Below are 13,420 nucleotides of genomic sequence, written 5' to 3' on the forward strand. Positions count from 1 at the left end.
AAACCGCTTATTAAACGGAGGAAAAGCCAAGTGCCATAAAGGCAGGGGGCGGCCTGCTTGTTATTATTCCTTCTGTGAGGTGAACAGCCAGAGATCAATGGTCACGGTGGTTTCCTTTGCCACAACTATGGCCCAGTAAAGCACAGAGACCCGGCCCAAAGAGTTTGATATTAACTAGCTCAGTTCTTTTGAAGGGAGCGCCAAGAATAATTTCCCAGATGTAACATTTCCCACCAAAACCACAGTCACGGCTGCATTCTATACCCCGCCACACAGAGCCCAACGGATAGGCTGCGCTCACACAGAGTGAGAAAAGAGACAGTGATGGAGAGAGATTTAGGGCAAGAGAAAACTAATGAAAAAGCGAGTGGACCATTATCACTCCATCATTAAATTGTGTTGGTGAAAGTACATTTTGTGTCACTGTCCATGTTCAGTTTTTTATTGTATTCACTATCACGAAATGTGGCCTAGTTGTTACAGCCTTAGGGCTTTTTGCTAGAATATAAAGGGTGTATCTCTGCAGGGCTCCCTTAAACTTTACATAATTAAGTTGTCAGAGACATGCACTTTGTAGTTCCTTTTTTGCAACTCTACATATTTCTCCTTGGGGTGTAGAGAATATTTAGCAATTGTAATTGAATAATATTTGCAGTTTGTAATATATTTATGAAAGTGACTGAATCAATGTGAGCCCTCTGGTAGGAAATGTGAACATGATAGAAGTTCAACTAGCAGACTAACTTAGCAGTTAGCTGACCTGGGCTCCTAGAGCGACTTTAAGGAAAAAAGGCTGATGCACACAACCACATTTTTAAACTGCACCATGTGTATACTACAATTCTAACTCGTAGTTGTAAGTTGTCGGCCCTGTGTAATTCGTAAATGTGAAGTATTTTTGTTTGTTTGGGGAATTGATCCATGGACAGCCCATCCCTGATATAATATTAAAGGTTAGAGTAAGATCAATGGGACTCATTGCCTAAATAAACAGTTAAGGTTAATTCAATGGGACTCCCTGCCTCTGTGTTAATGGCCCTGTTATAGCTACCATCTGTGTCAGGATACCAGGGCCTACTGGCCATAAGAGTTTCATGCCTCGGCAGGGCCAGGAAACGCAGGCCGATCATCTCTGCTCCTTCTCAGCCATCTGTAGAATTCTTTCCATCACGGATCTCAGAGCAGTCTTTGTAGGTCTCAGACTGAGCTCAGGGCAGTCTTTGCTGGTCTCAGATTGATCTCAGAGCAGTCTTTGCTGGTCTCAGCTGGCCTTTGAAGGTCAAATCGTCTACAAACACAGTGTCTTTAAAAAAAATAAACAGCTATAATACTTTTGTAGGCCACATACTGCTACTTGGGCAATCTTGGCAATGGCGTATTCGCAATCTTGCAGTCTTAATATTTAAATCAAAATAAAATGTTATTAAATTAGATTTATTTACTAAATATCATTTTTTAAATGAAAGGCTTTTATTGAACATTTTCCCCAATAACAAAATGTGATTAAAATACACTATTAATTTATTGCATGTTTTAACATTCCTACTTTTTTTACATTCATTTGGTTGCCATTACAGCTGGGAATACTTTTGGACTCTTATGCAACACTTGGCCATTGTCTTTGTAAAAATGGCTCAAGCTGGGCCCAAGACTGGCGCAGCATTAAAACGACTGCCTTGAAGTTAATGGCGTCATTGCAAGGCCAGTGTTCATGCAAATCTAAGTCAGGGCTGAGACTGGATGACTCACATGTATTTGCTGTCTTACGCATTAAAATGACTATTATTGTCGAGACAAAAAAAGATTCAGGTCAGTAATTGCTTTAATGTTTGTCTGGGCTTTCCTCCTATCATATTTCATTTGGTCCTTGCCAACTCCCCAGTCTCTGCCCATGACAAGTATGACCATACCCAATTGAGCAGGGTAATTAAAAAACAGTGGGAAGTTAATTGGAAGACCGGTACACTTCTGTGACATTTACAAAACAATAGAAACAATTGCTGAGAGGGAACAGCTTTCAACATAACACCAACTAAATGACAAGTATAGCCCCTGCTCACCAAGGCACCTTTCCTGCAACATTCTATGTTTCAAATGCAATTTGATATCTAATAAATTATGATTATTTTTAGGCTAAACTATATCCTATCATTGTGAAGGTTATGAGGAATCCAACAAAATGGTCAAACCACCTACAGGACTTCATAAAAGACTAAAAGAAATGTAAAAAATGTGTATCCAAGTGTTTATTTGTTCACTATAACATTTAAGTAAACACAAAAGAAACAATGATATAATAAGAAATATACATTTTGTAGCCTCCCAGAAAGTCCAAAGCTGAAGCGATTCTATTCGGTAGACTGTTGAGTCATCTTTTCCAAGTAGTTCTGTGGTATATGCTTCTTACAGGATTTGCCATAAGTCTTCTTTTCCATGTCCGAAATGACCCTTTAATTACTGCTGATCAGATGCAGATAGCCTTTTGGATCCCTCTGTAAATGTTCTGTCTTCAGGATGTTCAGTTTCTTCAGATTGGTATATGATATTTCTTCTAGCAATCTCACAAGATGGCAGTTACCTTTAGGGCATAAAATTAATTCTTATTACATTTTATTGTATCAGTGTTTATTTGTATTTATTGGTAAGTGTCCTGTTTTATGAGCAAATTGTTACTGCCTAGATAGCTTTAAACAATTTTCAGGAAGCCTAAGACGTTTGCATTTATGTAACAACGTAATGTTTTTGTCACTATTGATGTTAGTTATTGAGTTTGAAAGGTTTATTAGCCATAATTTCACACCACTCTGATATTAAGAATCTCATTATGATTTATAATCTTAAGCAATCCTAATGTTAACCATGAGTGTGGATTTGATGTGTGGATTGGCATCAGTTGGAGGGGAATAATGGCACATATATTATATGTTATTTATTTAAAAACAATCACAGATTGTATTTTTAACTTTGACATCATGGACATTGTGTTCATCAACAGAAACCATTCCAGATTAAAATGCAATTCGACTTCATTTTGTAACACAATAAAATATGGAGAATTCAAAGGGGAGTGAACAATTTTGAGAGCTACTGTACTTGAAATGTGTCAAGATAAATTCCTTGTTTAAAAACTCATTGTTTGACTGTCTGTCAAAGTTTGCAGCTTTCTCACTTCAGAGAGGGAAGTAGAGTACAATCAATGATCTTAATTCATCATAGATTACAATGTACAGAATCAAACAATCTGGCTTGGTGGAAGTCAAGCTTTGAAGTAATTATGTACAGTACCTAGTGGACACGACAATGATAACCCAACAGAACACTGGCATCCGAATACATTTATTTTCTTTTTAGTACATGTATGATACATATTTTACAATATAATGTCCTAAACATTCTCTAACCCTATTTACAGATTTTAGAGGCATGGTTCAGCTAAACAAATGATATTATATAAGGCACAGATCCCCAGATCCCAGGCACTGAACCACAGAGGAAGAGACAACTCAAATGAGACAACAGAAGAATTTTGGGTAAAACCTATTCCATTACTGTAAATCTGAAAATGTCCTGGAATATGGTTTAACAGCTCGGTAACAATTGGCTGAGGGGGCCAAATAAAGGGGCCCAAAATAAAAGGGGGCCAAAATAAAAACACAGAATGATTGCCTGGTAAGCATCGGTTAAACATGTTTTTTAATGACCCTTGTATGGGCAATTGTTCAATTAAAAATTGCCCATATTAGCAAACAGATTTTTATTCAAACTACAGATTTCACTGGCATAGGCTACTTATCGTAATAAAAAAGGTTATCATCAAAATGTCTGATATAATCTGGCTCAGGGTCAATCCTTTTCGGTTAAATGTCCTTGTTCTAAGCAAGGAAGTAGCTGTATGTCAGGTATCACTAGATTATACTGTTGCAGAAAACAACACATAAATCATAAGAGTATTACAGCCATCATGACAGTAACACAAATTGCATCATGTATTTAGTGTTTTGACATCCATCAAAGACATCTCTAACCAGCGCTTCCTCATAGCCCACATTAACACCAGATGTAAATCTTATTAACCTGAACCTCCTTGCTTTGCAAAGACCTGACAACCCAAGATCAACAAAAGCAATATGGTAGATGGCTACCTATACAATGTCCATGTTTCTCCACCTGAGTGATTCTGAAGAAAAGTCAGCAGCGCCCGACGTTCCTCGTCATCTGAGCAACAGCAGCTGTAGTTCAGTGGGGCTGCAGGTCAGCGAAGGTGAGACCAGCTCTCCTGCTCCTCCCAGGACTTCAGGCCCCCTAATCTTTAGGTTGACAAACTTAATCTTCCAGCTGTTCTGTTCCAGCGGAGAGCGAATGAGGCCAAACACCTGTTCATAGACTCCCAGGCAGACGGTGTCTCTGTGGATTGTCCCAGCCACAGCGACCAGCACCAGGCCGTGGGGGGAGGACAGGGCCTTCAGGCCGTTAGGCTCCAGGTTGGGGCTCAGCAGGAGCCTCTCATCCTTCGCCAAGGCCAGGAGGCGCATGCTGGTTAGCTCAGAACCACGGAACTCCTCCATCTGTTCACCATCAACACTGAGAAACGGTGAGACAGATCGTATGGACAGAACATCTTCAATACCAAAGAAAATACAAAAAAAAGCAAACATTTTAATAAAATGATAGTCAGTCCTAACACAGCTTAAAATATATAATTTTTTACTTAGAGAAGAGGCACAGGTAGACATCCTCCCAGAAGTGTTGCGGTCCCCAGTCCTGAGGTGGCTGACCCAGGGAGGGATTCTGACTGTTGAAGAGCTGGAAAAACCATTGACAGAACTGTCTGGCCAGTGCCAGATGGTCAAAACCAGCCCCATCCTCCGTCTCAGAGGACAAAGATGCTGATGGTCTCAGACCTAGGCTGGTCACAACTGATGGGGTTTGTTGGTCCAATGCCTACAAATAAGGAGACAAAATCATAATTTAAATGTTCCATGGAACAGATAAACGAACAAGGCAAAATAATGTTCTATTGAACAGATAAAACAAGGCAAAATAATGTTCTATGGAACAGATAAACGAACAAGGGAAAATAATTTTCTATGGAACAGATAAACGAACAAGGCAAAATAATGTTCTATGGAACAGATAAGCGAACAAGGCAAAATAATGTTTTATGGAACATAAAAACAAACATGTGAGATGCTATTCTGACTGGCTGTCTACCTTGCCAGTAGACCAGAATTGCAGAGTCTTCTTCACTAGCTGGTTTTTATCGCTATCCGTGGGCATCACAACCCCCTCTTTCGCCAGGTACTTGAATATGATGTCACGGTGCACCTTTCTTCGTTTCAGCAGCTCCTCAGCATCCTTGGTGTATGAAAGAATAGCCTCGACTGCCTCTGAAACATACAAAGACACCATAGAAATTATACTATGATATCCCATTACTGATTAAGACAGATAGCAAACTGTTCTAGCCACTAAGATATTACCGGTAGTACTTCCCACCGCAATAAGTTTGTTTGTTACTGTGTCGCTAAGAGAAAGTATGTCCTTCATTGACATGATATCAAACATATTTTTAAAGCCATTGCGCTCTGCATCGGACAAACTAGACATCTTTAAAAACATAAAATCTAATGTTTCATCCAGTAAACACTGAAGCAGTAGCCCTAGTAGGGGTCTGCACTTCCGCGATCCGCTTCTCTCTAATTTAGAGTCTAAGATTAACTGGATAGCAACCAGAACGTCCGGAAGGAAACAAACCATTGCTCGTGAAAGGTTCCTAGCAGTGTCGATTTCTTACTGCCATCGACACAGACCAAAGCATAAGAGACAGAGATGGAGAGCTTACGCACACAGTGCCATCTGGCTATATGAGCTCTGTAATACTTTAAAGAATTTACTAGTTAATTGCTTTCATTTAATAATGCATACTAAGGCTCAAAAGCAACAATGGCGTCATTTATTCCTTTATTAATCTCTTAGATTTGGAAGTACAGTACTGTAACTGCTGTAGAAAAAGGAGGGGGTCCGACGCTGCACGATAAGGTAGGAAACGATTATAGATACTGCTGACAGTAGATAGCTAGATGGCAGGCGAACGTTGTAGACTGTTTCATATTAGATAGTTATATTCGAGCATATACATTTGTTTATGATAGCCTCCGGTTGACCAGTGGTATAGTGACAGAAACGTTACACTAAGGCGTCGCACATTTTTAGGTTCATTGCTAGCTGTTCCCTGCTAGTGCTAGCTAAGGTTAGATGTCTTAATATTAACCTCAAACGAACTCAATTACCAGAGAATGGACGGCTGCAGTGGAGTGAAAAATGAAGTGGACACTGCGGTGACGTTAGCTTTATACTGAAGATTCAGACTTTGATCGTGAATACCTCGTCAATGAAAACTGCCAGAAAGAAACAACTTAGCCTACATTTTCCCAATATGCTTTTATCTCATTTGCCTTTCAATGAAAAACGTTAATTGCTCTGAGCCATTACAACTTTTCTCTATATAACCATTACATATAACTTCAGGAACAACTGCCCTACAGTAAAATGTTTCTTAAATGTCTGGAATATGTTCAGAAGCACTTTTGATCAAATAAATGTCAATAACTCGGACCCAATATAACTTTGATCAAAATAACCAACTAATGCAAGTTCTGGCTACAATCAGTATTCTTTAGTTTAGCATTTTTTTAATACAGACAATTACTGATAATTTTGAACGCATTATTATATATCATATACATGTCAATACCCAAATAAATAAATTGGACCAATTAGAACTTTTGTCAAAATAACCAACCAATATAGGTTAAGGGACATTATACCTACCTTTAATTTTCAAATGTTTCAATATTGGTAAGTTTTTAAATAATTTTACCATGAAATATTTGTAATAGCTCTGAGCCAAAAAAAACGTTCATCCATATAATCAACAAAAATAGCTTCAAGGAATACTGCTCTACCATCAGCAACAACAGACAATCAACATGACTGTAAAGTTGACTTTTGAACATGGAACAAAACAGCAAAAACAAGGAGTGTTGGAAGTCCTAATCTTTAATGTACAGCTAACTTAACCGCAGTGAAGTGGATGACCTAGTGAAACGGATGATTGCAAGGGTAACAGCACACAACCACATTAAATAAATAAATATGTACTAATACTGTACTACATGGGAATAACCATTAAACATCAAATTAGCTGGACTACAGTGGGACACATGATGATAGGTTTGAGGATGTCAGCAGCTGCAGATTGTTTATGCTGTTTTTGTTTGGAAGTGAGATCTGAAGTGAAATTAAAGTCGACCAACGGTTTTTGCCAAGTTAAATAAGGTATAGGAGCCATTTAGCTGAAGAAGTTGGTAATAGTGAGTCTGGCAATGTGTCTGTAGCAAGGGTTAAGTATCGTTTTATTTAATGATTCCTCAACACAACAGATTCATGCTTAAACCACACCAGTGTGTTAAATGTCACAATGGAGTGAATAATAGACTTTATCCAGTATTGAGTGACTGTAGATAAGCTGGCCTTGAGGAAGAAGTAGATAAGTGTACCAGGACATTATCTACCACATTAGCCCATATTGCTAATCAATGTAGCTTCCCCATTAAAGAATTAGGTACGCCTACATCACTATTTCCACACCTCAAGAAAGTGTTGAAAAAGCCCTGTTCATTTTGACATTTTCACTTCTACCAACCAACAGTAGCTGCTTCCTCAACATCTTTCTCTACTCTGTCCTCTCTGGGGCTGTTTAGATGGGGGACACTGAGGGCATGGTGCTGGGCAGGGTGGTCGTCTACTCTGTGATGGGCTGTCCCCATTGTGTGCAGGCGAAGAACAGCCTTGGTCAGCTGAGGCTGCCTGTTTGTGCTGTGGACATGGGAGAACACCCAGAGCTCTGGGGGAGGGTTAACGAGCTGACCGGACAAACCACAGTTCCTCAGATCTTCTTCAACAGTGTCCACGTTGGGGGGGGCGATGACTTACAGAAATTGGTGAGCGTGAGCACACTGATCCGCTGTCATTTTCAGTGTCTCAGCTAAACAGATACAATTGTCTATCTGTTGACCTCACCCAAATAAGCTTCAGTTACTTTCCAAAAACCAAATGTCACCAGTTTGTTTTTGTAGAACATCACTTTTACCCTGAATGACCTGCCTGCTTAAGGAAAGGTTAAAATTGAACTGTTTACTGCAGGCTCCAGAGGAGTTGGAGCGCCTAGTGCGCCTGGTGAGGGAGGAGGCTGTCCCAGCAGATGGCCCACCCCTGCCACAGGAGAACCAATCACCTGGCTCAGACACGGTTGGAGGTGTTAATGGAGGTCAGTGGACACACAGGAGTCCTTTGTCTCATGTGATTTGGGTTGATGTGGAGTAGGCTTAGAATTTTTAGACATTCAGTGAAATGTGTTTAGGGGGGGGGGGGGGGGTGTTGTTATCTGCCAGTTGCAGTTCTATGGTCTGAACTCTCCACTCTAGAAAACAGGTCTGTCCTCTTCCCAAAATCTTCATTTTGTTGAAACCCATTTTGTCGAAACCCAAAACTACTGTAGAAGTACGGGTCTGACCTTGAGCTATAATAACTGGGTTCATTCGACATGGTACTGTTGCAATATCGGTAGTAATATCAGCCCTGTAAGACCTGGTGAAGACCTGGTGAAGACCTGGTGAAGACCTGTCTGTCTGTCATTTCTTGTGGAATGTAGGAGTCTGCTACATGAGACAGACAGGTTTTGTTTTAGCATCCCCAGCTGTGCGCGTGTGCGCTTGTATGAGGGTGTGCATGTGTGTGAGTTCCAATGTTCTGTCATCACGGCAGATAGAGGCCCTTGCAGAGACAAGGGATTAGTGTTATCTGATAGCCCCTGACCTGCCAACACCTGGCCTCTGCCTGTCTGAGTTATAGGCCAGCCTGCTGCCTCTCCAGTCTCCAATCATTTGCTCTTACATTCCTGCAACATTTATTCAACAACAAAACAAAAAATGTATCTGTTCCCACAAATGATGCCGTTGATCCATATCTTGCTGAGTTTATGTGTGACAGGGATTTATTAGGGGATGTGGTACAGGAGTTCAAGTGGAGCAGTGTGATTGGATGTCAGTGGAGTGGACTGAGCATGTGCAGAAACAGCTTCACAGGAGCACGGCTGGCTGCAGAAGGACAGGGGCATAGGTATGTCCTATGATAGTCGTGGAACGAACATTCCTATTCATAGATTCTACTCGTTGATGTTTAGTCTATTTTTCTATTCTGTGATTCTACCTAATCATTCTCTTACAAGCCTTACTTCGCCAGAGCGAAGTAAGGCTTGTGAGACTGGACAGTTGTTACTGGACAGGAAGTACATGGTGGGCATGGCTGAGAAAGGGAAGAGGGAGGAGTTTGAAGTGAGTGACAGTCTGTACAGGCTGATGGAACATCACACTCTGCCCTGAATGCAGGACAGACTGCTGCATGCTCCCCTTTAAAGGGTAGGTAGGGAGGACTTTTTTAGAGGCTGGTTCTTCTCAAGGTTTTTCCCTAATATGGTGCTTTTCCTTGCCAACTTGTCTCTCAAATAGATGAACAGTTACTGCCTGTATAGCTTTAAACCGTTTTCTTAGGTGGCCAAATATTTTAGCAAATGACTGTATATATAATAATATAAACTTAAGTGCATACATTATATATTCACAGTATGTATATACAAGTTTATATTATATTACTTTATTATATTATATTACTTTATGTATTTCTCTCTATCAGCTGCAGAGTTGTCAGTCATTCTGAGGGATATGATCCTGAAGTTGTTTTCGGAGTATCTCTCCACTGATGGAAAGGTAATAGCCAAAACAAAGAAAAAAAGAATGTTCCCCTGAAACAGATCTATGAAAATATGACATCACGATAAGTTTTTCCAAACAGAGTGTGGATTACAAGGCAATGTCCCTGAGCCCGGTGTTTGAGCACTACTGCGAGCTGGCAGTGCAGCTACAGAGAGTAGAGCTGCTGTCTCTGACCAGAGAGGAGAAACTAGCCTTCTTCATCAACACCTATAATGCTCTGGTGATCCACGGAAACCTCCGACTGGGAGCCCCCACCAACATGTGGCAGCGTTACAGGGTAGGACCATCTAGGGATGTGGAGAAGTGACAAACCACATAGCACTGTCTGGCCTTGACATGTTTTTGTCCCTGTGTTTCGTTTGCAGTTCTTTAACTATGTAAGCTACCTGATTGGAGGAGAGGTGTTCACACTGCAGGACATAGAGAACGGAGTTCTAAGGGGGAACAGAAAGGGTGTCGCACAGCTTCTCAGACCCTTCTCTAAGACTGACCCTCGCCTACAGGTGCACAACTCCGTTTGACGGAAAAGGCTACTTAACTAATCCTCGTACATTCATGTGGTTCCATTTACTTTTTGTAGTGAAATGTGCGTTCCTTGGCACAATCTGTAAAGTGGTTGTAATTGTTATTCTCGTTTCGTCCACCAGGTGGCTCTCCCAGACGCTGAGCCCCTGGTCCACTTCGCCCTGAACTGTGGCGCTAAGGGCTGTCCACCCATCAAAACTTACACTCCACAGGTAACACAACATGGTACACTTCAAATGCTGCACGTATAGTGGACCGATCTATTGTAGTCCAAAGTTTGAGAAGGGTCACATGAGGTGTCCTCTCCCACCAATCAGGACGTCGACAGTCAGCTGCGCACTGCAGCAGAGGCCTTTCTGGAGGACGACGGCGGCTGTATGGTGGATTCTGAAAAGGGAGAAGTCCGTCTCAGCCAGATTTTCAAGTGGTACAAGGCAGACTTTGGAGGCACGGACGAAAAGGTATCTCAGCACTGGCTTTGTGGAGGCAGCTAGCCTAGTAGTTAGTATGTATTTCACCAGTAACTGAAATGTATTCGAATCTCTTACCCAGGTGAAAAGGCTGTGGTTCTGTCCCTGAGCAAGACTGTTGACCGTAATTGGTCCCAGATTGCTGTTATAAATTTGAATTTGTTCTTCCGGATAAAGTTAGGTTAACAAAACGCTGCACTTTCACCTTTAACTGATGTGTACAATGTCTTAAAACCCTCCTCCAGACTTCTTAACTGCAGGTAAAATTTGTTATTAACAAAAGGCCCATCTCAGACGGGTGCCTTCTGACCAGTGGTTTGCCCAAAAAGTGTTAAATGGGGTGGCCAGGCATGTAATTTCTACACCTTTCCTTCATACGTTTTCTTTACTCTTTAATGTGTGTATTTATCACCATATTTATACTTTTAATATTGCTTTTCAACAACTAAAATAGCTGGAAGACATCTTTTAAGTCTACTGTCCTAACTCAGACTTGCCCCGTCTCTCTTCAGCTGCTGAACTGGATCCTGGAGCACATGGGGAAGTCGCCCAAGAGGTCCAGCCTGCAGAGTGTCCTCTCCTCTGGGAAGATCAAAGTCAGCTACCTGCCCTACGACTGGAGCACTAACAACTCTCACTGAAGCAGAGGAACAAGCCATATAAACACACTGTTTTGTCAGCAACACAAAGAAGCCCAGCTCAGCGGGGCAGATAGTACTAACATCAGTAAAGAGGTCTGTATGTTTAATCCCACACTCTCCTCCTCAACTACCAGGCTACAGCATGTGGACCATTTTGGTCTGGTTTTACTTCCTCTTCCTGGGTCTTCCATTTTGAGCCTTGAAAGTGTTAATGCTGCATTTTAGCACACCTATTTATTATAAATTGTAAAGCATTGATTAAAAATAGATATATTGATACTACATCCAATAGGAAGGCTTGAATTCCATGCATGTTTATGATCCAAGTCAACACGTGACACATTTTTACTTTTTTAACAAGAGAATAGTTGCCTATTTAAATAACTGTTTTGTTCCTAATTGTAGTTTCATCTGTTTAATGCACACCAGATTTAGCTTCTCTCTGAATAACTAGGTACTGGTTCACTACATTGCTTTCAGACAAAGCTTTGTTTTATTAGCACTCTGAGTATCTTCTAGCACATTTGTCTACAGCTCTATTACAGGACAATAGAGGGGTAGATTCCTTGCTACCCACAATGCACTTGTGTTCTCAGGTCAGCTTCCCCATGTTAGAGTGGGAGGAGAGGGCTTTCTTTGTGAACAGAATCAAGAAAACTGTTTCTTCACAATAGATTTTGTTCACCAATCCAACACGGTTTGTGTATGTACATCTAATGAGGCAAGGGGTACTGTCAAGAAGGGAATAACTCAAGCCTAGAAACTATTTATGCATAAGCCTCAACCTTTTAACGGTTTGTCTCGTTCACTTACTGAAATGCATGTTACAATGACTGGAATGCCATATTAGTTTGATGCATGCATTCATGTATGCCTGGGCTAGTGTATGTTCTAACCCTGAAGCCTGTTGATAGGATGACCCTGTTCTTTAGCCAGTGCCTTTTAACCCTGCATGACAAATACCTCAGACCCTGGCCACATCCATTGCTAGTCCTCTTTATCCCCACTTCTGACCCTGTTACACATCAGCCCGTTGTAGCACAGAACTTAGTACTCCATACTACCGCAGTGGTAACTACATGTAAGTACTACTGTGTAGACCTGTTTGCAAGTTACTTTAACTTGGGCTGTGTTCTTCAATCCTGATCCTGGATAGCCAGTGTTTTCCGACTTGTTCCGACACTTCACTGCCAGAACTGTGAACGAGACCATGGCTAAAATCCCATGACCTTATTCCCTTCAGCCCTCAATTTGCATGTTCAAGTGTCTCAAAGCTGAGGGAGTACAGCTGATCAAGGAATAATTAGAATCCAGTGGAGAGTTTGCATCAATTGAGCCTTTAATAAGCAAATTGGAATTCCTTAATGCACTACATCTTCTCCTAATTATATTTGTCTGAGGCTTGACATGATAGACCTTCTAAAGTAAATGTTTAGTAATGGTTCTCTATCATATGCACATTGTATTTAGAAGTGGGACACGATGTTCCATCAATCAAGTCATGAGTGCATCCCATAGTTGAAGGGTTTATAATCTGCTCGGCCTCCACATTTTGTCCGCAACACATTGTAGGGCCACCCGAGCAAGTTGGAGTTAGGGACTGCTTTGAGGTTCAAGGTTTGATTACCCCCAAGACCAGTAATGAAGAACACTTAGTGGGGTTTTAAGTACCAACAATGAGCTTTTACTCTGAAGGAGAGCTCAGTCTGCTACTATGACTGTGTACCTCTTAAACTGACCTCATCCCTCTTTGTACTTGAAAAAGTGATGCAAACCTGTACATAATACTGTCATTACTTTTGTCTGGCTCAAACTATGATCTAGCCAACTGAAGCAATACTTTTGATTGAAACTATGAAATTTGTGATTTAAAATAAAGAGTTTCTTATAGTTCACCGCTTTGTGCGTCCTACCTTGTTGACCCAGACAATCTTGTCATTTTTGTCAAGTA

At 41.0% G+C, this 13,420-nt stretch overlaps 2 protein-coding genes across 2 annotated transcripts; one reads left to right on the forward strand and one right to left on the reverse strand.

The window, feature by feature from the left end:
* Positions 1–3,320: 3,320 nt before the first annotated feature.
* Positions 3,321–5,723, reverse strand: c16h3orf38 (chromosome 16 C3orf38 homolog). The gene is made up of 4 exons (XM_010880210.4): positions 5,481–5,723; positions 5,212–5,387; positions 4,709–4,941; positions 3,321–4,581 (listed from the first exon to the last, which is right to left on the reverse strand). Exons 1-4 carry the CDS (start codon positions 5,617–5,619, stop codon positions 4,212–4,214), a joined length of 918 nt encoding a protein of 305 aa, XP_010878512.1. The 5' UTR covers positions 5,620–5,723; the 3' UTR covers positions 3,321–4,211.
* Positions 5,724–5,773: 50 nt separating this feature from the next.
* On the forward strand, positions 5,774–13,364 carry zgc:152951 (uncharacterized protein LOC569013 homolog). Its single transcript, XM_034286900.1, is given in 15 exon segments — positions 5,774–5,873; positions 5,977–6,039; positions 7,764–8,003; positions 8,206–8,329; positions 8,561–8,562; positions 9,038–9,150; positions 9,152–9,180; positions 9,304–9,426; positions 9,429–9,479; positions 9,754–9,827; positions 9,913–10,110; positions 10,199–10,336; positions 10,481–10,570; positions 10,676–10,819; positions 11,341–13,364. Coding segments are annotated over 15 exon segments (1,527 nt in total). The 5' UTR covers positions 5,774–5,864; the 3' UTR covers positions 11,470–13,364.
* Positions 13,365–13,420: the final 56 nt, after the last annotated feature.

This window comes from Esox lucius, chromosome 16, assembly GCF_011004845.1.
Source record: "Esox lucius isolate fEsoLuc1 chromosome 16, fEsoLuc1.pri, whole genome shotgun sequence".
Lineage (NCBI taxonomy): Eukaryota > Metazoa > Chordata > Actinopteri > Esociformes > Esocidae > Esox > Esox lucius.